This window comes from Panthera leo, chromosome B3, assembly GCF_018350215.1.
Source record: "Panthera leo isolate Ple1 chromosome B3, P.leo_Ple1_pat1.1, whole genome shotgun sequence".
NCBI classification, from domain to species: Eukaryota; Metazoa; Chordata; class Mammalia; order Carnivora; family Felidae; genus Panthera; species Panthera leo.
In genome coordinates, this window is record NC_056684.1 from 110,478,774 (window position 1) to 110,503,520 (window position 24,747).

Sequence of the window (24,747 nt, forward strand, 5' to 3'; positions counted from 1 at the left end):
GCCTCTGCCCAGGGGTATGTGGGCAGTCCTTCTGCTGTCTCTTTGGGAGTCCGAACCACACACACAGTATTGGTCGGGATCAGGCTTTTAGGACCAGAGTGTACTCACACTCTACTAACAGCCCCCCTGTACTCCGCCTGGTTTGCTCTCACGGCCCCACATGCTTGTCATCCTCCCTTTTTGGGTCTTTAAGTTGTTTTCCAGCAAGCTTCCTGTCCTGGACAGCCTTGTGATCCTGGGGCTCCTGGTCCCTGCGGAGCTTGTCTCATGCAAGGAATTATAGTCCGATCCTGGTGACCTCAAGCTTTTCCGCTTCTCTGTGACCTGCTCTCCTTTGACTTGGAATCTGTATTTTACCACATTGTTCCAACTGGAGGGTACGGGCCAGAGGTCACATAGTAGCGGGGTCTAGAAATAGCCGGAAGGAATCTAACTTTCATTCCTTTACCTCCGTGGCCTTTGTTAGGATAAATGAAGTATGGCGGTAAAACAAGTCTTTATAAGCCCCCCACCCACGGTTTATGGTGAAGCAAAGCCAATGCATTCAGGTCTGTGACTAATTGTGGCCCTGGCTTGTGTAAAATCCATTAGGGAGGCAGCAGCTGGGGCAGGGGGGCTTAAACACTGGAGCCTGTGTGCCTGAATTCAAATCCAGGAGCCACCACATGCTACCTTGTGGCCTCAAGTTTCTGTGTCTGTAAAATGGGGGTAGTAATGGCGCTGACCTTGTAGAGTTGTTAGGAGATGGAAGTGACTTGTTTCTGTAGCACTTAGAACGCTTCAGCTCTTGGCTGGTATGCTTTGTCTCAGCCCCAGGGGGACTCCTGGGCATGGGCATGACTTTGAGAATGGGAGCTTGGTTTGCAGGCAGATGACTACGTTCAACCAGAGGAAATTTCTCCAAGGAGAAAAGATGCTTTCGTTTCTGTGTTCACAGGGCAATGGGGTCTCTAAAGAGTGACCCTCAGAAGGCACCCCTTAGAGATTAATCTCCCTGAGAGAGTGTGTTGTGGGGGGAGGGGGGCTGTGGCTAATCTACTTTAAAACTGACCTGGCTGGCTGTGAAATCCATCAGGGACTTGGGCCTTTGCCATTTAGCATCCCCTTAGGGGCCAACTGACCCCAGGTTTGATCTGGGAAAGGTCTTAGGCCGTGAGTTTCTGCCCCATTATTCCAGCTGCTACCGACTGACTGTGGGGAGTGGGGAAGGGGGGGGTGGGAGGGTGCCTGACAGTGCAGCAGGCTTTGAAGGACACCAGAGTCCCACAGGACTGAGGGTTAAGGGCTGGGGCGGAGTTTGGATCTGTGTCTTTCTTTGTGCTGAAATGACACATCGTTACCCTGCGGGCTGGTTCTGTAGAAAGGCCTAGTTGGTTAATTTTAAAGGCTCTTTTGAGGAGGGAGGAAAAAGGAGCAATGTTGCATTTCCCAAGGGGCTTTCCTCGGCGATGCTCAGAGTTTCACCAAGATGAGCTTGTTAATTAATCCTCCCTTGTTGTGCCTGGAAGGGAGGGAGAAGGCTGGAATGGCCTCAGTGCTGCCACTGTGTCCTTACCTGCACAATGAGAGGCTCCTTCCTATAGATTGCAGAGAAGGTGACACCCCTCCCCCTGCCCAAGCTGAGACCTTCTGTGGCAAAGTGCTGTGCTGGAGAGGGTCCTTGCTGGGCTCTTGATTTTCAGCTCAGGAGAAGCACTGGTTTGTTCATCATTTTCCCTTTGCCAGATCACCTTTAAGGCCCCTGAGCTTAGGTCACTTACAGTCTAGAGGAGGGGATCTCACACTAGTCACAGTCACACAGGGGGTGTAAGGGTAATCCTGGGGTTCTGTAGGAGTAGGTAGAAGGGGGCCTCCAGGTTTGTATTCTGGGGAGGTTTCTAGAAAGAGGGCTGGCTTCTAATCTGAAACCTGAGGATTGGGTATAAGTGACACAGGTTGGGGGGTGGCATGACGTGGGGTAGATGGAGAGGAAATAATGTCCAGGCAAATAGAACATTTGCAAAAGCAAGAGCTTAGGGCTACTTGTTCCAGGTTGGGGCAGAGGCACAGAAAAGCAGGGGGAAATTCAAGGTTACCGGAGTGAGGCCACCTTCTAGATCCTTCTCATAGCTGTGAAGAGCTCTAGGCTGTGGTCTAGTAATTTCTGAGCCCTAAAACTAGGGGTGAAGGCTTTGGGTTATTGGTAATGAGAGTGATGTTCTAGAACTTTGTTCCTGTGGAAACAGAAATACACGTTCTGGGAAGTGGTGCTGGCGAGCTGCAGTCTTCTGGGGTTGGAGTGGAATGTTCCTCTCCTTCCCAGAGGCCATAGCCCCTCCCAGACTTACTGCTCCAGGTTGGCCTACCTGTGAACAGTACCACCTGCTCAGGAATAAAGTCCACCCGGGGCTGTATTTGCCTTACCTGGGAGCAGTTTCCTGCTTGCTGGCCTTCCTGACTTAGCTGTGCTAAAGGGAATTTAGGGAGACTCATCGGTGGCTCAGCCTTGGGGCATTTCCTGGGCGCTGGGAGCTGGGGTGAGTCAGGGCCTGTGCCAGGTGCTGGGGGTTGGGGAGCCTTCGTACTATCTCCTCTGCCTTCCCTGTCAGTATCCAGAAGGTTTCAGATTCATGGTGAAGTCGCTCGTGACCCAGAGATGGAATCCCGAGGAGATTCTTACTCTCTGGCGTGTGTGTTGTCTTAGGTTATAAGAGCAAGATCTTTACCTGCCCTTGCTGGTGACCCCAGCACAGGTCCCGACAAGTGGGCACTTGGGAAGTGCTTTTTGACAATTGCTGTTATCATCACTGTTCTGATGAGTTATGGAGCCCTTGCTTTGTGCCAGGCACCGCGCTCAGACCTGTACGTGTTAGCAGGTCCCTGCATCCTCGTGGACACAGCCCTTGGGTAGGTGCTGAGATGCTGAGGTTTTGAGAGGCTGGGAGCTTTGCCAGGGCAGTGGGGCCGGGCTTGGGATTCCATCCGAATGCACCCTCACTGCTGCTATGGTGGAGATGTCCTCTCTGCTTTTCTGGGGATCGGGTTTCTGAGCCCTTTATTGTCCTTGGATGTGGTTTGCCCATCCTCACCCTGGGAAAGCTTGGAGCCAGGAAGGCATGTTACCTAGGCCTCCTTGTGCCTGTTGGCAGATTCCGAGGGAAAGGACCCCCTCCACATTCAGAGCTGTTGTTTTTAACATTGTGGTGAAATACACAGACATAACATTTCCATTGTAACCATTTTTAAGTGTGTGGTGTTTCAGTGGCATTAAGTACATTCCCAGTGTTGCTCATCTGTCACCACCATCATCCCCCAGACTTGATTACCTCGCAAAATGGAAACTCCGTACCCATTAAATACTAACTCGGCATTCCCTCCTCCCCCAGCAGCCACCCGTTTCCCTTCAGTTTCTGTGAAGATTCCAAGGTTCAATTCTTTGTCTGTCCCACCCAGAATCTCTCTGGAGTGCCCTCTCCAGGCAGCGATGCCAGGATGCCTGTCTCTGCCTCTCTCCGCCAAGAGCGCAGCCAGGAGCGGCCAGTGAGCCTGACCTCCACCACCTCCTCGTCGGGTTCATCCCGTGACAGCCGCGGTGCCATGGAGGATCCCAGTGGCTCCGAGGCTTCTGCTGAGAACGGGGCAGGCTCCCCGCGCGGCCGGCATCCCCCCAACGGCAACCCCAACTCCAGCAGCTGGCTGAGCGTGAGGGGGCCCCTGTCTCCATTCAGCAGCCGGGCCCCGGCGGCCCCAGCACATAAGCTCAGCTACCTGGGCCGAGTGGTGCGGGAGATCGTGGAGACGGAGCGGATGTATGTGCAGGACCTGCGCAGCATCGTGGAGGTGAGGCCTGCCACCCAAGGGGCTGAGGTTGGGAGGGGGCCCGGCCTCTGGCTCCTGGTGGCCCAGCTCTGTTGTAAACCTGCTTCCACCCCTGGAAGGAAACTTCTCCCTGATAGTTGGTTTCAGAAGACCTGCTTCCCATGGAGTAGTGGGGAGGTCTCATGCGGCCTGCTCTGGGGGAGCCTCTGACCGCTCCCACTGCCTTACGACTTTGGGTCACATCAGTAGCCCGGGCCCACAGAATCTCCTGCAGGCCATTAGGGGGCAGGCACGGTTGGTGGGGAGGGGCGGGGACTGCTGTGCTCATGGAAACTGATCACAGTGAGGACACTGGCCTGGATGTTGCCCACCTGTGCCCAGATCCCTGCTCTGTGGTTGCCTGCTACGGGGTCTCGGGCACCTGCGTAAGCTCCTGAGCCTCGGGTTCCTCACCTGGGACGTGAAGACGCACCCACCTCGTAGGGCCATGTTGGTGAGGCATTTCACACTGCGGGCACGCAGGAAGGTGGCTGTGTGGCTGCCACTGAGGACGCCCTCTGCTCGCTGCAGAGGGAACCGTGTATTTGTTTCCAGGGCTGCTGTAATAGATAACCTCAAGCTGCGTGAGTAAAACGCAGACACTTAGTCTATCTTGGTTTAGGAGGCAGAATGCGTTCCACGCCTCTCTCCTGGCTTCTGCCAGGTGGTTGCTGCCTATCCTTTGCGTTCCTCGGCCTGTTGATCTATTATCCCGACCTCTGCCTCCACCTTCCTATCGCTGCCTTCTCTGTGTCCTTTCCTCTTGTGAGGACACCAGTCATTGGAGTTAGGGCCCACCCTAAATCCAGTAGAATATCGTCCTGAGATCCTTGACTCATTACATCTGCAAAGACTCTATTTCCAAGTGAGGTCACCTCCTGAGGTTCTGAATGGATATCAGTTGGGGCGTGGGGAACTATGCAGCCCAGTACGGTAGGCCATGTCTGTGAAGTCACACTGTGGTTGTACAGAAATGGGGTGTGGCTGGAGGAAGTGGGGGGACGGACTGTACCTGGGGCAGGGTGGAGGATGGGCTCTGATGCCTCCCTCCACGCAGGACTACCTCTTGAAGATCATTGACACGCCTGGGCTGCTGAAGCCAGAACAAGTCAGCGCCCTCTTTGGGAACATAGAAAACATCTATGCACTGAACAGGTATGGAGTGGGACTAACACATACTGCGTTCTGCCTATGAGGCCCATCTTAGGGCCTAGAAGGGCCCTGGATAGGCCTAGTCTCCTGGGCTGTGACATGTGGGCCAGGGGCCTGATCACTGAGGGTGGGTGGGTAGTGGTGCTCTACCCCTGTAAGGTGCTACAGTCAGCTCCCTGTAGGAGAGAGGGGGTGTGGGGTCATGTGCCCTGGGGCTGCTGTGCCTCCTGTCAGGCGGGGGAGACCATCTGAGGTCATGTGCATGTTGGGGCCAGACTGGGCCAGGCCAGCACCCCCTCAGGGAATGGCTGGACTCTGGCATGTGATGCTCTTCTCTCTGTCCCTTTGTGGCCCTTTGTCTCTTCCATCTTTCTCCCCTTCTTGCACATCCCTTAACTTCTTCATCACTTTCTTACTGACCCCATGGGAAACCAGGGCTCCCTGGAGGTGATCTGACCCATTAGGTGAATGAACAGATCAGGCGAAAGGGGAGGCTGAGTGAAGTCTGGCGGGAGGCTACTTCAGGGCAAAGGGGCTCCTTGAAGATATGGCGTGTGCTGCCTGGGCCCACAGATTCCCCAGGGCGAGGGCACTGGTCGGGGGGAGCGTGCTTGACGGGACAGCATTGATAGGACATAGGGCCCTGTGAGATGGCTGAGAGACTTCCTGCAGTGCAAGCTTCAGAAGGCCGGGAGGGCAGGGTGACTTGGGCCAGGTGCTGGTGGGGGTTGGGAAGACAAATGCATGGGAGGAGGTGACAGGGGAGCGTTGTGGTTAGGGTTTCCCATAGCATCCCAACCTGAATCCAAGTTCAGGCTCTGGGACTCCCCCTCTCTCCCTTTCCTGCATCCTTTTGCACCGGGGTGTGTGTGTCGGGGGCCTTTGCTTACTTTGGGAATCCCAGCCCTCTTCTTCCTCCCCCTTTAATCTCAGTCTGTGTGTGTTTGACTCCTTCTGCTTGCAGAGGAGCTGTCTCTCCTCCCAAGGTGGGTACTCGCATCCCCTTTCTCTTGCTTGCTGAGCATGTGGGGCTCCTTTGCTCCCCATCTTTACGGCAGTGCTGAATACTCTGTGGTTGCTGGCCTGCATGGGGCTCACTCTGAGGGGGGAGAAGCCCTGACTCTTTGGCGTGTCACCAGGGCTGGCTGTGTATCTGGGAACCAGGAGGTTGGGGAGGGGACTTGTTGGTAGGTGTGGAGGCTGTGAGCTGTCTGGGGTCTGACGACCACTCCCCCCTCCCCCAGCCAGCTACTCAGAGACCTGGACGGCTGCAATAGTGACCCTGTGGCTGTGGCCAGCTGCTTTGTGGAAAGGGTAAGAAGGGCTGGGTTCTTGCCTCTTGTCCCACCTTGCTGGGGACTCAGAGGCACAGGAACGCCCAGCAGAGGCTTCTGCCAGGGGAAGGAGGGGCGTTCTGGGGTGCCTCAGGTGGGAGGGGCATTCTGGGTTGGAGCCAGGGGCTGCTAGGTGGATGGGGTGTCCCAGGGAGATGGGTACAAGGATGGATCTGCAGGTGTTCAGGGAAAGGGGGGCAGAGTGTACTCTGGGGATCAGGGCCATGTTTTTGGTATTCCCAAGTTTGCAGCCTCCCAGAAATCACTATCTTTGTTCGGTCTCTTCTTAGAGCCAAGAGTTTGATATCTACACCCAGTATTGCAACAACTACCCCAAGTGAGTAATTGGGGTGGAGAGGGGAGGTAGAGTTATTTGGTGGGCCTGGAGCACCACACGCCCCCATCTAGGCCTTCCCAGGCAGTGACGGCCGCCTCCCCCCTCCCAGCTCAGTGGCCGCCCTGACCGAGTGCATGCGGGACAAGCAACAGGCCAAGTTCTTTCGGGACCGGCAGGAGCTGCTACAGCACTCTCTGCCCTTGGGCTCCTACTTGCTGAAGCCCGTCCAGCGCATCCTCAAGTACCACCTGCTGCTCCAGGTAACCCAGAGGTCTTCCTGAGGATGCGGGGCCCAGGGGAGGGGCAGGGCCTGAGTCTGGGCCGCCTGAGCGCCTGTCTCCCGCACAGGAAATCGCCAAACATTTTGATGAAGAAGAAGACGGCTTCGAGGTGGTGGAGGATGCCATTGACACCATGACCTGCGTGGCCTGGTACATCAATGACATGAAGAGGAGGCACGAGCATGCAGTCCGGCTCCAGGTGCTGCAGGGCTGGCGGCTGGAGGGACTCGCAGGGGTGGTGGGGCGAGGTGGGGTGGCGCTTGGGAGAGCGCATGTGGCCGCCTGCTGCGGTGAGCTGAGGGCTCGTTTCCCTGTGGGGTGGGCTTCTCTGTGGGGAGCCCTTGTGGCAGCGTGTGTCTGGCGGATGCAGGTGGTGGCTGTGTCTGCAGGAGTTTTCTGGGGCTCACGCAGTCCCCAGAGTGTCACGAGCAGCCTGACTCTGGGGCTCCCTGCTTCTCTGCTGCAGGAGATTCAGTCACTGCTCATCAATTGGAAGGGACCAGACCTGACCATCTACGGGGAGCTCGTCCTGGAGGGCACGTTCCGCGTGCACCGTGTGCGCAACGAGAGGACCTTCTTCCTCTTTGACAAAGCTCTGCTCATCACCAAGAAGCGAGGCGATCACTTTGTCTACAAGAGTCATATCCCGGTAACCAGGCTGCTGTCATGTTCTCTGCCCCTCCACTCCTTCTCCACTTCCCCCATTTTAGTGGGCCAATCTCCAGACCCTTTTTTTTTTTTTTTTTTTAAAGATTTTGTTTTTGGGGCGCCTGGGTGGCTCAGTCAGTTGAGTGTTGGACTCTTGATTTTGACTCAGGTCATGATCCCGGGGTCGTGGGATGGAGCCCCGAGTTAGGCTCCGCACTGGGCGTGGAGCCTGCTTGGGATTCCCTCTCCCTCTCCCTCTGCTCTCTCTCTTAAAATAAAAATAAATTAATTAAAAAAAAAAAAAGATTTTATCTTGAAGTAATCTCTCCACCAGTGTGGGACTCGAACCTAAAACTCCAAGATCAAGAGTCACATGTTTTACTGACTGAGTCAGCCAGACGCCCCCAGGCTGCACTTCTTGACCTCTTCATGGGCTCCGGGTTGGTGTGGATACAGCTCTATCCTTCTGAGATTACTCTTCTTGCCTCCCCAGATGGTCTCGAGGGGCTGGGGCCCCAGGTCACTCCCACCCCCCCAGTGCCCCTTCTTGTGCTTGACTGCACTCTCTCTCTGCCCCAGTGCTCCTCCCTGATGCTGATCGAAAGCACCAGAGACTCCCTGTGCTTCACCGTCACCCACTACAAGCACAGCAAGCAGCAGTACAACATCCAGGTGAGGGTTGGGAGGCTGGGGACAGACCTGCCTTCTCAGCTCGCTTGGCTCTATTGAGCCTCAGTGTCTCTCTCTGGAAGGTAGAGATCATTGTGGACATCTCTCAGGCTTGTGTTGGGGAGTTAAGATAACCTCACAGAGGCCCCAGCACAGGCCATCTTTCTGCCGCTGCCCCCCCCGACAAGCGTGGCCTACGGTGGACGGCTTCAGTCTTGTGATAATAACACCTGGCTCCCTCTCCCTCGGGTCCTTGCAGGCCAAGACAGTGGAGGAGAAACGGAGCTGGACTCACCACATCAAGAGGCTCATCCTGGAGAACCACCACACCACTATCCCCCAGAAGGTGAGTGCCGGGGGGTACCCCACCTAGCTCCTGATGGGCTGCAGGGAGAGGTGATCCTCAGCCAGGGCCAGGGGCCCACCAGTGCCTCACCCTCTGGACGTTGGCTCCACTCGACAGTGGGGATCAGCCTATGCCCTCGACCTCAGCCTAGCACTGCGGGTGTCCCGGTGCAGTAAGAGCCGAGCTGGTGGAGCAAGGGAGGCACAGCACATAGTGAGGTGGTAACAGGGTGTTTCCTTTCCTTCCAGGCCAAGGAAGCCATCTTGGAAATGGACTCCTACTGTAAGTGTGCCCTTTCTGCCTGCTTTGCCCCTAGTTGTGCACATCTCTAGGTCACGTTGCATCCTGGGGAAGCTCTGCCTACTGCTTATATTGCAGGGAGCAGGGAGGATGGGAAAGGGAAGCTCCTTTTGTCAAAGGCTAGGGGTCTGCTGCAAGGTCAAGGGCATGGTCCTGTTGGCAGGTGCGACTCCTAGTGCCTCACATTCCTGGATGGAAGATGGAAGAGAAGGGAGCTCTGGAGGCTTCTGGCCCCTGGAGCTGGGGCGGGCAGCAGAGGTGTGGTCAGGTATAGTCAGAGTCTAGGCCAAGGCTGATTGTGAATCTCGTGTGCAGATCCCAGTCGGTACCGCTGCAGCCCGGAGCGCCTGAAGAAGGCTTGGTCCTCCCAGGACGAAGTGTCCACCCACGTGCGGCAGGGGCGCCGGCAGTCTGGTAAGGGAAGGGCTGTGTGGGCAGAGACGCTTCCTCGGAGGACTCTGGGCCAGGAGGGGGACTGTGTGCAGCAGCATTTGGGGCTGGCTGTCACCTCTCCGGACATCTTGGGAAAGGGCAGGTCCCGGGAGGGTTGCTGGGCACATGTAGAGCACCCCTCCCAGTGCTCCTGCTTCGGGCCCTTCTTGTGCCCCAGGGTTGGGCAGCCCACCTTTTCCCGCACCCTGGGAATGCTGGTTTACTCAGGGCTCGGTGCCCCTTAGCTTTCCCGCGACTGAAACCTTACTCCTTGGCCATTCAGAATCCTGGAGCCCAGCCAGGAGTGACGCTCAGACATCATGGGTGATCCCCAGCCCAGTTCTGGAGCAGAGCAGAGGCAGGACGCGGGGAAAACGAGTTAGATGTCAAGTGGCACCAAATCCAGACAGGAAATATTTACTTTGGGTCTCAGGAAAAGTTCAGTTTTCCTCTGCTGGGTTTTCTTCCATGACTGGGCTTGCTGCTATGTACTTGGAGTTACTGGAATGAATCGTCTGTTGAAAAAGAGAGAGCCTTGCGTTTATTCTTAGCTCTGGGGGTGATAAGTGTGTGTATTCTACGTCTGTTCGTCTGTTTGTACTCTTCAGTCCGAGGCCCAGGGACAGACTTAGCCTCAGCTGGTACCTACCAGACATAGACGAGGTGAGAGTTGGAATGAGAAATGTCTCAGAAACCCCTGGAGAGAAGATTCGGCAGTATGGGCAGCACTGTCCTGGCTTAGATCTCCGTGGTGCACTGGGCTTTGACTGGCTGTGACCCACGGGTCCCCTGAACAACTATGTGGATTGACACGTGGGCTTTGGTTTTCTGGAAGGTGGTACCAAGCGGTCTCTGGAAAGCTTTTGTGATTTTGTTTTGTTATGTGTTCCTCCCAATGGACCTTAAACCCTAGGCAAATTTGCTATGGTTGCAAAAGTTTTACGATGTCGTATTGTTAAAAGCCCCAAACTGAGGGTGTTACTTCGTACGTTTCTGGCCCTTTCGGTTTTCCTTTTTTTCTGTAACGTTCTTCCTGCCCTTCTAGCGTTCCCCTTTAACCTGCCATAGCTTTGCATTGGAAGCTTCTGGATCATGGAGGTGATGATGGTGGTGGTGGTTGAAACAGCAGTACCGCCTGTCATAACATCAGTGTCCAAACTGCAGCTATCAAGGCACTCAGGAAATGAGCTGTTTTAGAGCTAAGTTTCCACAAGACTGAGACTTTAGCCCATGAACACGGACGGAGTCATGTTCTGTTTACTTGTGTTCATACTTTAGTTTCAACCATTATGAAACAAACATCTCTCCTTTTTTTTTTAAATTTGTTTTAATGTTTATTTATTTTTGAGAGAGAGAGAGACAGTGTGCAAGCAGGGGAGGGGCAGAGAGAGAGGGAGACACAGAATCCGAGGCAGGCTCCAGGCTCGGAGCTGTCGGCACAGAGCCCGACGTGAGGTTCAAACACTGGGATCCTGACCGGAGCCGAAGTCATACACGTAACTGACTGAGCCACCCAGGCGCCCCGAAACAAACATCTTTCTAAAACATGCTGCCTGCTCTTGAGCCTTTCAGGGTAGAGGATGCTGACCGCAGTTGAACTTTCCCCTTTCTGGAGACTGCTGCGGCCTGTGAACAGCTAGGGCAGTGGCGTTCGTCGTGTGGTGTCCGTCCTTAACCCGGAGCGTTGGTTCTCGTCTGTGGTAGCGTGCTCGCCTGTAGCTCTTCTCCCCACTTGTGTTGTTTGAAATCAGCTGACTGAACTTGTAAGAAGTGTGGGTAAAGACAGGCCGGCAAGGGGCCCCTGGCCATCTCAGTCGGTGGAGCATGCGACTCTTGATCTTGGGGTCATGAGTTTGAGCCCCATGTTGGGTGTAGAGAGTATTTTATTTTTTTATTAAAATAATTTTTTTTGAGTTTATTTATTTTGAGGGGGAGAAAGAAAGTGTGCGTGACAGGGGCAGAGAGAGAGAGAGAGAGACAGAGAGACAGAGAATCCCAAGCAGGCTCCACACTGTCAGCACGGAGCCTGACGCAGGGCTCGAACTCCTAAATCAAGGGTCGGTCGCTTAACCGACTGAGCCATCCAGGCACCCTGGGTGTAGAGATTACTTTTAAAAAAGTGTTTAAGGGGCGCCTGGGTGGCGCAGTCGGTTAAGCGTCCGACTTCAGCCAGGTCACGATCTCGCGGTCCGTGAGTTCGAGCCCCACGTCGGGCTCTGGGCTGATGGCTCGGAGCCTGGAGCCTGTTTCCGATTCTGTGTCTCCCTCTCTCTCTGCCCCTCCCCCGTTCATGCTCTGTCTCTCTCTGTCCCAAAAATAAAAAAAAAAAAAAAAAAAAAAAAAAAAAAGTGTTTAAAAAAAAACAAAAAAGGGGGGAGCAGGAAGTTGCTGAGAGGGAGACACAGGCCCAGTGCTAGCACTGCCGTGACGCATGGAGCCACCTACTCTCTTGCCTCCGGGCCTCCCCCTTCCCGACTGCTGAGCTGGGCAGAGAAGTACACTCTGGATACGGAAGGTGCTGCTGTCATTACTTGTCACTTACAAAATATTCTTGATTACAAGCTTTAAGGTGAAAGAGTAGGGCATTCTACTTTTCTCACTTAAAAAAAACCAGTCGGATTAACATTTACTTATGTTGTGCGTGTACCCACACCCACACCTCAGTGGAAAAAACTTCAGTGTGCTCCCCTGCTCGGGAACAGCCCGGAGACCTCGGTAGATTTTCCTTCTGCCCCCCAAGTTTATAGTGGGCTGCCCAGTTAACACCAGTGGGGCAAGAACAGTATGGGCTAAGGTCAAGACTGCGTGGAGAGGTCCCTCGACACATGTCCTCTTGTCCCTGCCTGTCTGTCTCAGGTCTGTCTTCAGAAAGGCTGGGGTACACGGTGCTGACACCATCAGCCTAATGGGTGTGTTTTGTATCTTGTTCCCAGAGCCCGGTCAGCCCCTGTTCAGCCGGGCATCACTCCCCAGCGGGCAGCGAGGCTTCACGGAGCCAGGCCATAAGGGCCGTAGGAAGTCGGGTGCGACCTCTGCTTTCCAGCCAGGGGTGCTGCGAGGGGGCCGGGCCTCGGGTGTCGCTAATGCGCTGATGTGCTTCTTGCAGGGAGGGTGGGGCTTGAGGTAGAGCCAGGCATCTCCAGAGACGTGGCCGGTTGGTCCTAGGAGGCAGCATGGGGCTCTGGCTCCGGAACTGAGGGCCCTGGGCGAGGTGCACTAACGCAGCGATTGTGGGCAGAGCTGCTCCTGGTGCTGGCTGGGGGTGGCCCGGGCCCTGCTTCCCTGTGCGGTAGGTACGGAGCCCCAGAGCTGAATGGCAGCCAAGCTGGAGGGAACTTTGAGCTGGTGGTGTCGGTGGCGCTGTGAGCATGGGACCGGGGCCAGGCCTGTTTCCAGGCCTGCACTGACTGTCCATTCGCTTTCCTTCTCAGAGCCCACCAGACACCTGCTCAGGCAACTCAGTGAGAAAGGTGAGTGTGAGCATGGCCGGGCCTTCCCGGCAAGCTCTCGGGTAGGGGCAGGGAGGTGACACAGGTAGCCTTCTGGGTGGGGGTACTGAGGACAGTTTAGAGGGGACGCTGCCTCCCTTCCTCCTTCCTCCCTGGAGGTGGGCCTCATCCCTTGCTGTCTGGGGAGGGGGCTTGAGTCCTCCCTCCTCACACACTCCTTGCACCCTGTCCTCGGGGAACAGCAGGAGAGAGTGACACACACAGGTCTGTGCCGCTCTGCATCTCCCAGGGCCTCTGCTCTGTCAGTCATTCCTTTGAAAGCCCAGGAGACCGGGTGAGGGTTCTGGGAGTGGGAGCCCTTCCCCAGGGGGCTCCTGGCTTCTGTAAAGAGGCTCTTCCTCCTGCTTACCCATCTCTTCTCCCCTCCCCCTTGCCTGTGTGCTGGGACCCTGTGGTGGCAGCAGGCGGAACAGCGGGAATGAAGGTAAGGCCGATGGGCAGAGAGGACTGGCCTGACGGAGGGGGGTGGGGCTGCCGGGTCCGCGCCCCCGCCCCTTCAGCTCTCACTGTCTTCATGCATTCCATAAATACCTATCGAGCACCTCCTGTGTGCTGGCCTCTGTCTTGAGAGTCACAGAGACGAATAAGCCATGGCCCTTGCCCTGGGGACCCTTCTGTACCCTTTTCCTGGAATGGTACCCTGGTGGTGGCCCAGCCTGGATCTTCTCCATTTTCTCTCTCTGGGGCAGGCAGACCTCGCTGGGTCTTGAGTTCCTGACCAGGCTCCAGGTCCCAGCCTTCCACCTTGAGGAACCCCACCCCCACCCTCACTGGGCCCTGGTGGACACCAGGGGTTGGGTGTTTAAGTGTGGCTTTCTCTGGGTAAAGCCTCCCCACCCCCAGCCGCTGGCAGGAGGAGGGGGCTTGCCCAGAGGCTGGTCACGAGGGGGTCTTGTGCTCTGAACAGCATGCAGGCAGTGCCGGCGCTCTCCTGGACTTTGGGCGGCCTCCTCGTGCTCAGGGCATACAGCCAGAGGCTGAAGGGGCTGCCCGGGAGGAGCAGGAGGAGGAGGAGGAGGAAGAGGAGGAGGAGGAGGTGGTGGAGGAGGAGGAGGAGGAGGAGGAGGAGCAGGCCTTTCAGGTGTCTCTGGAAGACTTGGCAGGGCATGAAGGCAGCGAGAAGGGGGCCAGGCTGGAGCCCCAAGGCTCGGAGGAGGAGGAGGAGGAGGAGGAGGAGGAGAGCCTGGCAGTGGCGGAGCAGGTAGCCGACTTTGCCAGCTCCCTGCTGGCCGCCCTCCACTGCTGGCACTATCGGGCCAACGCTTTACTTTTCTCCCGGGGCGCTATGGTGAGGTGTCTCTTTGATCTCCCCTCCTCCTTGCATGTTCCCTGGCGAGTGCATGCCCATCCGGGAGTTCTCTCCCCTGCCCTCCCACCCCTCCGTCCTGTTCCTTCATTCCTGCCATCAGCACCTAACCCCTCGCCTGCTGTCACGCCCCGGTGAGCCCCTGGCATGTGCTGTTCCAGTACTGGGCGTGAACTAGCTTACTCCCCAGTGAGCATGACTAATGGGATGGGGGCGGTGGGGAAGGGGGAGAAGCCAGCACACAGCGGGGCTGGAAGGGGCAGGCGGGTTGGACTTTCCTGAGGCTGCGCACCTGGCAGGGATTTCTGCATCCCCAGACCTTGCAGTTCAGGTTGACTGTGGAATGGCTCAGGTCCCAGGCTGGCTCTCGGTACAGCCCAGCCGCCTTGGGGGCTCAGAAGGTTCTGCCCACGTTGGGCTGCAGAAGGGACGAGCTCCCAGCTGTCCCAGGAGCTGATGATGGCCCTCTGCTTCCTGCAGGAGAAGGGGCGTAGGGAGTCCGAAGGCCCCAAGAGCCGCAGAAGGCCCGGCGGCCGGTCTCCCACTAGTGCTGAGAAGCGCATGAGCTTTGAGTCCACCTCTTCGCTGCCAGAGGTGAGTGGCCGGCAGGCAGAAGGGGGACGGTGCGGGAGTGCCCGGAGCACCTGGTCTGCAGGTGGGGCTTCCAGGCACGGGCTCTCCTGTTGGGCCCGTGGGGACAGATCCCCTCCTCCACACCCCAGGACTCTTTGCCCCTTTAGGAAGCCTGTCTGGCCTGTGAGCGTGTGGTAGTGTGAGCGGGCAGCTCCTTTCTTTGGGCAGGTGCAGACTCTCGTCAAGGGCCATATTCGTGGAAGTGACCAGATTTTAGGTCCCTTCAGCCAGGCCTCCTGGTATAGGGCGTAAGGCCCTGCCCCCGCCAGCATGCCAGACATTTAAGTCACACCTGTGCCCACCTGGGTATTGACATCTGGGCACTTCCTGCTTGTCCGATGTTTTGTTTCTTCCTTCTGTTGCCTGCAACAGCTCAGGTAGAAAGAGGCTGAGAGAAGTTGAGTGACTTGCCTGACATCAGGCAGCTGCTGAGGGGCAGAGCTGAGGTCAGAACCTGTGACTCAGAAGCCCCCCTTCCACTTCCTGGCACGCAGGCCTAAACCATGGGTCCTGCTTTGCAGACTTGGGACTAGAACCATTGGAATCGGGTCTGATTCCTTAGAATGTAGCATGTTTGCTCTTTTTCCCGAAGGTCCCTGTGGAAGGCTGCCTGTACTGGCTGGTTTCGTGGTTCAGATCACCTTCAAGGTGGTCAGGAGGAAGTTCTTGAATTTGCTTCCTTCCTTGCCTGTCTGCTGGGCATCTGCAGAGTTGTGCATAGGGCCAGAGGCTGGCTGGTAGGAGCCAGATGCCGGTCTTCACCCTCTGACAGGACTCTAGCATGGGGTCCTGTTGCACTGTGGACCCTCATCCACACAGGAGGTCCTTACCCCTCAGGGAAGGTGGGTCTGAACCCAGAACAACCCCCATGTGGCCTCTAGGGCCTTAGGGAGCTGCCTCTCCATCAGGCATACCCTGTGTTGTATGCTCCCACCTTGTCCCTCTGGTTCCCAGGCAGGCTGTCACTGAGAGGTGCCAACACCACCCAATATGTGTTCTTAGAATTGTCCTTGGGTTTTACGACCCAAGCCCCCTCGCTGCATGATGGCTGGGGGTCATCACCACATTCTTCTCTCTAAGGACCTGTTTCCCCACTCTTGAGTTGTACTCATTCTCATTGCCTTTGGTCCTAAACTGCATGCCCTCTCACTGAACCGAGAGAGCAGGTTGTGCTGTCCGCTTATCCTTTGGATCTCATGAGGGAGGGTTTTGGCTCACATGAGTTCTGTTATCCCAGGTTGAGCCAGACCCTGAGCCTGAGACAGAGCAGGAAGTATTTGCTGCTGTGGAAGGTGCCAGCATCGAGGAGGTGCCCTCAGACATGGAGTCTCCAGAAGTCCTGGAAACACAGCTTGATGCCCACCAGGAGCTGCTGGGGATGGCCCCCCCGGGTGACATGGTGGACTTTGTGGTGGCTGAGAGCACCGAGGACCTTAAGACTCTGAGCAGTGAGGAGGAGGAGGAGGAGGAGGAGGACGTGGGTGCCACGCAGGAGTCCGAGAGCCTCCTGCCGCCCTCTGTGCTGGACCAGGCCAGCATCATTGCCGAGCGCTTCGTCAGCAGCTTCTCTCGGCGGAGCAGCCTGGCCCTGGAGGATGGCAAGGCCAGCGGCTTTGGGAGCCCGAGGCTGACAAGCCGGAGCAGCAGCGTGCTCAGCCTAGAGGGCAGCGAGAAGGGCTCGGCCCGGCGTGGCAGCACCACCGACGCCCTCGGCTCGCAGCCGCCCCCAGAGGTGGACAGTGGTGTGGGCGTGGCCACGGAGAGCAGCCCTTCGGTCAACGGGACGGAGCCCCCGAGTCCAGGCTGCCCTGCAGAGCCCGACAGGTCTTCCTGTAAGAAGAAGGAATCGGCACTCTCCACCCGAGACCGGCTGTTGCTGGACAAGATCAAGAGCTACTATGAGAACGCGGAGCACCATGACGCGGGCTTTAGCATCCGGCGCCGAGAGAGCCTCTCCTACATCCCCAAAGGGCTGGTGAGGAACTCCGTTTCCAGATTCAACAGCCTTCCCAGGCCGGACCCAGAGCCCACGGCTCCGCTGGGGCACAGGAGGCAGGTGGGCTCCCGGCCGGCTTCGTGGGCTATGTTTGACCTCCCAGGCCCCGGCCAGGCGAGCGCTGGGGAGCCGGCTCCTATCACAGATGCTGAGTTCAGGCCGTCTTCAGAAATTGTAAAGATCTGGGAGGGAATGGAGTCTCCCGGGGAGAGCTCTCACAAGGGGCCTGGCCAAGGCCAGGCCAATGGTTTTGACCTGCACGAACCGCTCTTCATCCTGGAGGAGCACGAACTGGGGGCCATCACTGAGGAGTCGGCCGCTGCCTCCCCTGAGAGTGCCTCCCCCACGGAGCGGCCCAGCCCGGCCCACCTGGCCCGGGAGCTGAAGGAGCTCGTGAAGGAGCTGAGTGGCGACGTCCAGGGGGAGCTGGTGGCTCCACTGCACCCACGCATCGTCCAGCTCTCCCACGTGATGGATGGCCGCGTGAGCGAGCGAGTCAAGAACAAGGTCTACCAGCTGGCCCGCCAGTACAGCCTGCGGATCAAGAGCAAATCTGTGCCAGCCAGGCCACCACTCCAGTGGGGAAAGGCGGCTCCCACCATTCCCTGCCTGCAGGAGGAGGCTGGAGCGCCCTCGGGTGGCAAAGGTACAATGAGGGGGTGGGGGGTGGGCCCTTCCCGCAAGTCTGGGGTGGAAGAGCTTTTGAGGAGCAGGTTGGCTCCTGGAGGAAGGTGACCCTGTAGAACCATGACCAAAGAGAGGTCTGGACTCCACACGCAGGGCGGTGCGTGGCCCTGCTGTAACACCCTCACCGCCCTCCCCCGGCCCTTCCTGTGGAGCAGAGACCTGGGGGAAACGTGGCCATGGGCCCGCTCTTCCAGGGGAGGAAGCTCTCGTCTTTTCCTGTGACTCCTGACCCCACGTCCAGCTGCCTTTTCCTCATTCTTCCCATTGCCCTCCGATAAAGGGGCCGTGGATGGTGAATGTGACTTCTCTGCCATCACAACCCAAACCCCAGTAAGCAGCCTTGCCTGGAGTGGGAGCAGAAGGCAGTTCTGAGTCCTCACTTGCCCTCTCCCCTCCCGCCCAGTGGGTCAGTCAGCTCACTCTCTCCCCACAGGTAAGAGAAAGCCGGTGCTGTCCCTCCTCAACGATGAGCAGACGGTGGCCCCGGAGCATAGCCCGCCCAAGCCCTGCTCTCCTCGGCATTGCTCCTTCAGCCCCACCGCTGCCAGCCCGAGGACCACCTCGCCTGGGGTCCGGCCCTCCTCTCGAAGCCCCCTCAGCCCCTTCGACACTGAGACCTTCAACTGGCCTGACGTCCGAGAGCTCTGCTCCAAGTACACCTCCCACGACGAGGCATTCCAGGCCGAGGGCGGCCGGCCCCGTGGCCAGCCTGTCAACCGGAGCCGCTCGGTGCCGGAGAACATGGTGGAGCCCCCTCTGGCGGGCAAGGTGGGCCGCTGCTGCAGCGTGGGCGCCAAGAGGGGCCGGGCAGACCCAGAGGCCACCCAGCCCCAGCCCCCTGGGGGATTGCCCCAAAGCAGGCCGGTCGGAGAGGAAGCCCTGTATGTCACCGCGGACCTCACCCTGGAGAACAACGGGCGGGTGATCGTCATGGAGAAGGGCCCTCTGCCCTGCCCCGCTGCGGGGCTGGAGGAGGGCAGTGGGCAGAGACCAAGCTCACCAGCAGCCGCGGTGGGACAGGGCCTGGATTTCCAGGAGTCTGGGATTTCCAGGAGTCCGGAGTATTGGCCAAAGGAAGAGGGTCCCAGGGACCCAGTGGACCCAGGCCAGCAGGGCAGAGTGAGAAACCTGAGGGAGAAATTCCAGGCCTTGAACTCCGTAGGGTGACTCTGAGTCCAAGGAGAGGGAGGAGCCATGTGGCTGCGGGGGGGACAGAGAGGGACCACGGCAGGCTTGCCCTCAGGCCTGGCTCACCCTGCTCACAAGGGCCCCTGGAAGAATGCTCTGGTGTACCCGGCAAGTGTCTTCACCGGGAACCGGCTGGCGCACCTCTGGGCTCGGGGCGACTTTCCACAGGCCCAGTTGAGCCTTTCTTCCCACCGAGGCCAGTGTGACCACTTCCCTTGTATATAGTTCTTCGGTGAGAAGCTGAATATTTAAGCTCTTCTCTTCCCAGGGAGAGCAAGTCGTGCTCAGGCCTCCAGTGTTGGGCTGACCACTGCCGGGCTGAGGCGCCCACCCGGAGGAGTTGTGGGGAGGTGGCCTGGGGAGGCTTTCCTCTTTGTGTCTTTCCTTAGGATCCAGGCAGGAACCAGGCCCATAATTTATTGCTTCCCATCCCGCGGTATATTTGTGTGTGCAGGTGAGAGTTTGTGTGTGTTCTTTTGTTGTGGATTCCTCTCCCATGAAGAGTGTAACGCGCTCAGTTCAGGTACTTTTGTAGGTTGTCTTGCTGATCCTGTGGTTGTCACTAATGTATATACATTTCATTATTTGCCAATGGTTCAATAACCACTGCTGACCAACCGGCCTGTGTGTGGCTCCTCACTGGGCCTCACTGGGGTGGGGACGGTTGATCAAGGCCAGGGATGTCTTAGGGAGGCGGGCTGCGGGGGTTGTTGCTGTCACAGTCACTCATTCGTCATCTGTGCTCACAAAGCATAAGGCACCAGGGTGCTCGCCGGGGAGGCTGGGGCAGCAGCGTGTGCAGGAGGGAACTTGTTTTCTGTCTACCCCAGCCTGGCATCCTGTCGGTGGCGGGAGTTGGGGGTGGAGGGACCAGGCCAGGTTTTAGCTTCCTCAAGGACCAAAGTTCAACTAAACAAGGTGGGGGAAATGAATGGAACGTTTTTCTAACAGGCGGAAGTTTCCAACGTCTGGTGCCCTTTTCTCTCCCTCTCTAGTTCCCAAGAGACATCCTAAAAGGCAAGTATTCTAAACTTGGAGCCTAGACATGTCTTGAGGTGGCCTGCAATATTGTGTAAAGAGAGCAAGTGCATTTTTTCTGGGATGGAACCTCAGTTTTCATCCCGTTCTCAAAGGGTCTTTTCTTGAAAGGGCTAGGAATGCCTGCCTGTTTCTAATTGGGCTTTCTTTCTGCCCTTTCTCTGTGGCGCACCAGCCTTGTTTGGCCCTGTTCCTGCAGGCGTGTGTTCCCACAGGTCTTGTGGGTCAGGGCTTCGTGAGCTTCTGATCTCAGAGGACAGACTCGGCCCGAAGGCAGGTGTGCAGAATCTAAAGAGGCCAAGGGAAGAGGGGAGGCCTCTCCGAAGCAGCAGCAGACAGGGCTAGCCTGTGTTCTACCCATTGTCTTGAATGTTATGCGGTTTCCACAGTTGCTGAGGATAGAGGCGTGTGTTGGGGTATGATGCTCAGTAGCTATAAATTTACTGGAGTGAGAGGATGCCCAGGTTCTGGTCCCAACCTCTTGCCATTAACTAGCTGGGTCACCTGAAACTCTTGCTTTTTCCTTATCTACAAATCGAAGGAAATGGATGATGTACAGCTTGTCAGACTCCCTCAGACTTTTCAGGGGGTAGGGTCTGGGAAGTTGCAGTGAACACCTTCCCCAGGTGATCCGTAACCATCTAGGCGTGATGGTGAGCCCTGAACCAGCTCACTGGTTCTCACTACCAATGAGAATGGTCAGTGGGGCCTTTTGAAAATGGCGATGCCTGTTTCGCCCCCCACCCCCACCCCAGACCAAATGACCAAATGAAATTGCCCCTCTGGAGATGAATCGCAGGCCAAGTGAGGGCCAAGATCTCTGTCCAGAGCTCTGTGGGGGAAAGGCTTGCTGAACGCATGAATGAGCAAGCGCTCTCGGTCTCAGGCAAGGCACAGCTCCTGGGTGGTGGCCTAGGCTTTTCCAGGGACAATCCAGAGAATCTGTCCCTTTGTCTCCATGGTGATACCCCCTTGCTCAACTACCCCTCCTTGGTCCAGTTCAGAGGGAAACAAAACCAGTCAAATCAGTGAGAAAGATGGAGCATTATTGATTTATTAGAAAAACTAGTAAATGGGTTTTCTCTGGTTGGTGGAAGCACATTTGAGCAGGTGGAGGACAAGGCCCCGCTGGCCCCAGGGCCAGCCCCAGATCGCGTGGTCTGTGCCCAACAGGGCTGCAGTCGTGTGTAGCTGCCTCCTCCTCCCTTGTGTCCTCCCTGAGCTTGCTTGTCCAAAGGACCAAGTCATATGGTCCTGGATCCCTGTCTGCTCCCACTAAAGGGAGGGGAGAGAGATCCAGGACCAACCCCGGGGACCCTGGTTGCCCTCCAATAGGCAGGAAAGAGAAATGGTGTGGTGGGGACGCTGGGCCTTCCACAAGCTTCCTGTTACTGGTGCTAGTTGTGGGGGCCGGGGGGACGCCTGAGGACCCTCCATACCCGCCTCAGCCAATCAGTTCAGGCAGGGGGTGAAGGGGAAAGAGAGAGGGAAGGAGGACTGCCTGACCATGCCCAGAAGGAGCTTCGTGTAAGCTGCCCTGGGGAGGAAGCCTGTTATGCTGGTGTGGACGGGAGCTGTGTCAACCTAGTTTGGGAATACCGTTAAAAGACTGCAAAGTAGAAAACGGAAGGAGGGGAAAAAGAAACCTTGCCAGGGCACCAAGAGCTTAGCCCCAGGTGGCACAGTCTCCCAAAGCTGGGCTCCTGTAGGCTCAGTCCTGTTGGTTGAGTGCCTCGGGGCTTGCGTGATGGGAGACGGATGTGTGGGGAGCTGGCAATAGATGGGCCACATGCAGCTGGCTGCCAGTCTGGGGGACCCGGGGTGGTGAAATCCTACCTCTTCCTTTGGGATCCTTCCATTCTTTGGACTATGGAGTCACTTGCCGGAAATGTCTCACCTCAGTTGCAGCTTTGGCACACATGGAGGGGACAGGGTGGTCCTTGGTCTCCCTAAAGATTGGCCCAGGGAGAGGAGGAAGATTCTTGCCACTATCTGCCTTGGAGCAGGACATGCCCTCAGATGCACTAGAGGCCTTCTTCATCACCAGTTGAGTATGGTCACCTCACTGCCTCCTGCCTTGGTTTCCCCAGATGGAGAAAGAGGCTGGTGAATGGTATATACTAGCTTTCCTGTAGATGCAAAGAGGGATGCAGGATTAGATGCAGAGAGGCCAAGTGAAGACCCTGGCTCTAAAGGTGGGGCCACCTGATCTGGGGGTGCTGGGCTCTATTGGAGAACTTCCCTCCTGTTCTTGTCTGCTGAAGTTAGCTTCCCCTTGGCAGGGTGGTATTGATCTCTAAGCTGTGCCTGCACTAGGGGCTCCTGGGAAGGCCCAGTGACTCTGGATGCCTACCCTTGGAGTTGCTACGTGGGCCTCACCCACATCCAGAGGAATCATCTGGGTGTGTCTGAGCCTCCTCATGGGGAAGGTAATGGAACAGCAGCCCCTGGGACTTTTATGGTCTCTTCAGGGGTAACACCTGCTGCCCCCAGCATGACCCCTCTTTTGGACCTAACCCCAGTCCAGATGCTGGGCTGGCACTGTATTGCTTTCAGGGTGCTGGAGGAGATCCTTGTTGGAACAAGTGCCCTCTTCCCTCCAGAAGTCTGGCCTTAACAGCATGGGGAAGGCTATCCCTGGGCAAATAGGTTGTTGCAGGCCTCCTTTAGGCTATGCTTTGGGAAGGGGGGAGGGGTGTTGGACGTTGGGTGACCTCTGCACCCATGTGACTTTCCCACGACCCAAGGCCAGGACCTTCAGGAGAAGTGGAGCAAGGGGTGCCATACCTTCAGGGCCCAAACCCGGCATTTGTCCCAGCTGTCCAGGGGTTGTGTTATATGGGAGGTAATACCCAGGTATGGTTTCTTTTGCCACCCCAGAGTGACAGGTCATGAACTTTGCTGTCCGTCCAGCCAGCACCCTCAGATGGTACCAGCTGCAGACAGGACACACTGGGCATTTGGCTTTGGGCTGCTTTGCTGTAGGTGCTGGGGCATCTTTCTTGTATCTAGGAATCTGTACTGTCTCCCTGAGGGGCCCTGGGGCTGAATCGTACTGTGCTGGTTTGGTGGGGAGGTGGGGAGGGTCCTAGGGTGGAGAGGCAGAGCCCTGGGCAGTGTCCAGGTCTGTCTGTCTCCTTCACCTCTGAGCCTTACGCTGCTCTGTTGTTTTAAGAAGACCAGCTTGAGAGCTTTTACCTCCCTTTTACCACCTGTGGTGGTAGCAGAGGGCACCGGAGGCAGCCTGAGGCCCTTGCATATAAGACCCACCAACCTTGGACTGCACCGTTTTTTTTGTTTGTTTTGGTGAGAGAAAGAAGGGGGAAGGGATCAGGTGGCCCTTGAAGTGAGAGTCCCAGTTCTGAGGAAGCCCAGTGGGGAGGAGGCCCATTGTGTCCTCTGGGTCCCCAGGGGCCCCTTGCCTAGAGCTAGAGCCCTGTGTGGTTACCTGAAGCTCCTTCCTCATGCCCCTAAGGGGCAGGTCAGGCGTTTCCAGTGTCCTCTTCTCTTTCCCTGGCTGTGACCAAAGGGGAGGTGGCCCCAAGCAAGATCTGCTTTGGGAGTGGGCAGCGTCTGAGGAACCTCTTCTCTCTTTTCCAGCTTTTATGGGGCTTGGGGGTTGGAGGGCCCTCATACTGGAGGAGGGGTGTGGGAGAGGAAGGCCTGTGCCTGGGAAACCATTTCCTGCCACAGGGGTCCCTGGCCTTCCCCCCGGACTGGGACTGCACGAAGGCGGAGGCAGGCGTCAGCCGGAGGGCGGAGGCAGGGATCGCGGCACAGCGGGCCCAGGCCACCGGATCACAGGCGCAGGCAGGCGCAGGCAGCGGGTGGCCCGGGCGGTGGGCTGCGGGGAGGACTGGCCCGGGCTGAGGCCCGAGGCCCCAGGCGCCCCGCCAGTCCCTGCACAGCTCGGTCCTGCTGGCGGGGCTCCAGAGAGGCTACTTCTTTTTGGGGAAGAAGCTGAATCTCTTCTCCTTGTCTTTCTTGCCAAGGCTGGCGTCGGGGCCGGTGATGGAGGGCAGGGGCAAGCTCTGGGCCTTCACGCGGATGCTCTGGGATTCGTTGATGGCGGTGCTCACGCCCTGCAGCCAGGACAGCATCTCCTCCTGCAAGGCAGAAGGGTCATGGGCCACAAAGGAGGGGGGTGCCCCTGGGACTTCTGAGGGAGCCACCTGCTGCTTTGTCAGCAGGAGTCTGGGCTAGGCTGCCCTGTACTTACCTCATCCTTGCCATGGAAGAGCCATTCGCTGCCATTGCTCAGCCTAGGACAAAAAAAGGTTTCCTGCCATGTGGCCACCTCTGCCTGGACAGAGGGCTGGCTCATCCCACAGACCCGAGCCTCCCCCTGACCACAACCCTCAGAGGCAGGTAAAAATCTGGACCATCAGCCTCTTTGATTTGACAAATGCTAGGCCTGGAGCTGGTCTCCTACAGGGGCCCCTGTCCAGCCACTGATGCCAAACTAAGCCTGCAGGGAATGGGCATGGGCCAGGAGGGCCTCACCTCAGCTTGAAGACATGCTTCTTCTTCTTATAGTTGGCAGCAATCTCACAGATGGCGTGTCTCAGGGCCAGGGGTTCCTCCCCATGGTAGGGCACCCCCAGGGCCAGGTTCTTGGCGTCCTTGTAGAAGGTCAGTTCGCTGTTCCGGAGAACACAGTACAGGTTGTTCCAGGACCTGTGAAAACAGTCAGGCAGGTCCCCCACGGTCCGGTTATGACAGTTCTGTAATGAATTCTAGCTTTACCATTTTGTAAAAAATTAGTATACTAGGGGCGCCTGGGTGGCCCATTTCATTGGGCATCTGACTCTTGGTTTTGGCTCAGGGCATGATCTTGCGGTTTCATGGGTTCGAGCCCCACATCAGGCTCTGTGCTGGCGGCATGGAGACTGCTTGGGATTCTCTCTCTCCCCCTCTCTACTCCTCCCCTACTCCTGCTGTCTCTCAATCTCTCTCAAAATAAACTTACAAAAAAAATAGTAACACATTTTATGGTTAAGAAAGGAAATAAAAATCATCTGCCTGTAATTCCACCATCAAAAGCTACTGTTAAC

The 24,747-nt window shown here is 57.1% G+C and overlaps 2 protein-coding genes across 12 annotated transcripts in view; one reads left to right on the top strand and one right to left on the bottom strand.

The window, feature by feature from the left end:
- The window catches only part of PLEKHG3 (pleckstrin homology and RhoGEF domain containing G3), a 42,504-nt gene extending 23,231 nt beyond the window's left edge, over nucleotides 1-19,273 (top strand). For 2 of the 10 annotated variants that reach the window (XM_042943500.1, XM_042943499.1), the window contains exons 2-19: nucleotides 3,433-3,819; nucleotides 4,895-4,992; nucleotides 6,234-6,303; nucleotides 6,614-6,660; nucleotides 6,770-6,920; nucleotides 7,009-7,140; nucleotides 7,408-7,590; nucleotides 8,169-8,261; nucleotides 8,518-8,604; nucleotides 8,853-8,886; nucleotides 9,220-9,318; nucleotides 12,270-12,359; nucleotides 12,768-12,806; nucleotides 13,247-13,269; nucleotides 13,753-14,133; nucleotides 14,632-14,745; nucleotides 16,022-17,426; nucleotides 17,901-19,273. In XM_042943500.1, the coding sequence (XP_042799434.1) occupies nucleotides 3,472-3,819; nucleotides 4,895-4,992; nucleotides 6,234-6,303; nucleotides 6,614-6,660; nucleotides 6,770-6,920; nucleotides 7,009-7,140; nucleotides 7,408-7,590; nucleotides 8,169-8,261; nucleotides 8,518-8,604; nucleotides 8,853-8,886; nucleotides 9,220-9,318; nucleotides 12,270-12,359; nucleotides 12,768-12,806; nucleotides 13,247-13,269; nucleotides 13,753-14,133; nucleotides 14,632-14,745; nucleotides 16,022-17,426; nucleotides 17,901-18,634 (4,128 nt within the window). In that variant the 5' untranslated portion in view covers nucleotides 3,433-3,471 and the 3' untranslated portion in view covers nucleotides 18,635-19,273. The remainder of the gene's footprint in view (nucleotides 1-3,432; nucleotides 3,820-4,894; nucleotides 4,993-6,233; nucleotides 6,304-6,613; nucleotides 6,661-6,769; nucleotides 6,921-7,008; nucleotides 7,141-7,407; nucleotides 7,591-8,168; nucleotides 8,262-8,517; nucleotides 8,605-8,852; nucleotides 8,887-9,219; nucleotides 9,319-12,269; nucleotides 12,360-12,767; nucleotides 12,807-13,246; nucleotides 13,270-13,752; nucleotides 14,134-14,631; nucleotides 14,746-16,021; nucleotides 17,427-17,900) is intronic. The other 8 variants (XM_042943501.1, XM_042943502.1, XM_042943505.1 and 5 more) reach the window with 8 other exon arrangements.
- Nucleotides 19,274-21,823: 2,550 nt separating this feature from the next.
- Nucleotides 21,824-24,747, bottom strand: part of SPTB (spectrin beta, erythrocytic) — a 149,640-nt gene continuing 146,716 nt past the window's right edge. For both annotated transcript variants that reach the window (XM_042943498.1, XM_042943497.1), the window contains 3 exons: nucleotides 24,197-24,370; nucleotides 23,913-23,955; nucleotides 21,824-23,799 (listed from right to left, as the gene is read on the bottom strand). In XM_042943498.1, coding sequence (XP_042799432.1) covers nucleotides 23,632-23,799; nucleotides 23,913-23,955; nucleotides 24,197-24,370 — 385 coding nt within the window. In that variant the 3' untranslated portion in view covers nucleotides 21,824-23,631. The remainder of the gene's footprint in view (nucleotides 23,800-23,912; nucleotides 23,956-24,196; nucleotides 24,371-24,747) is intronic.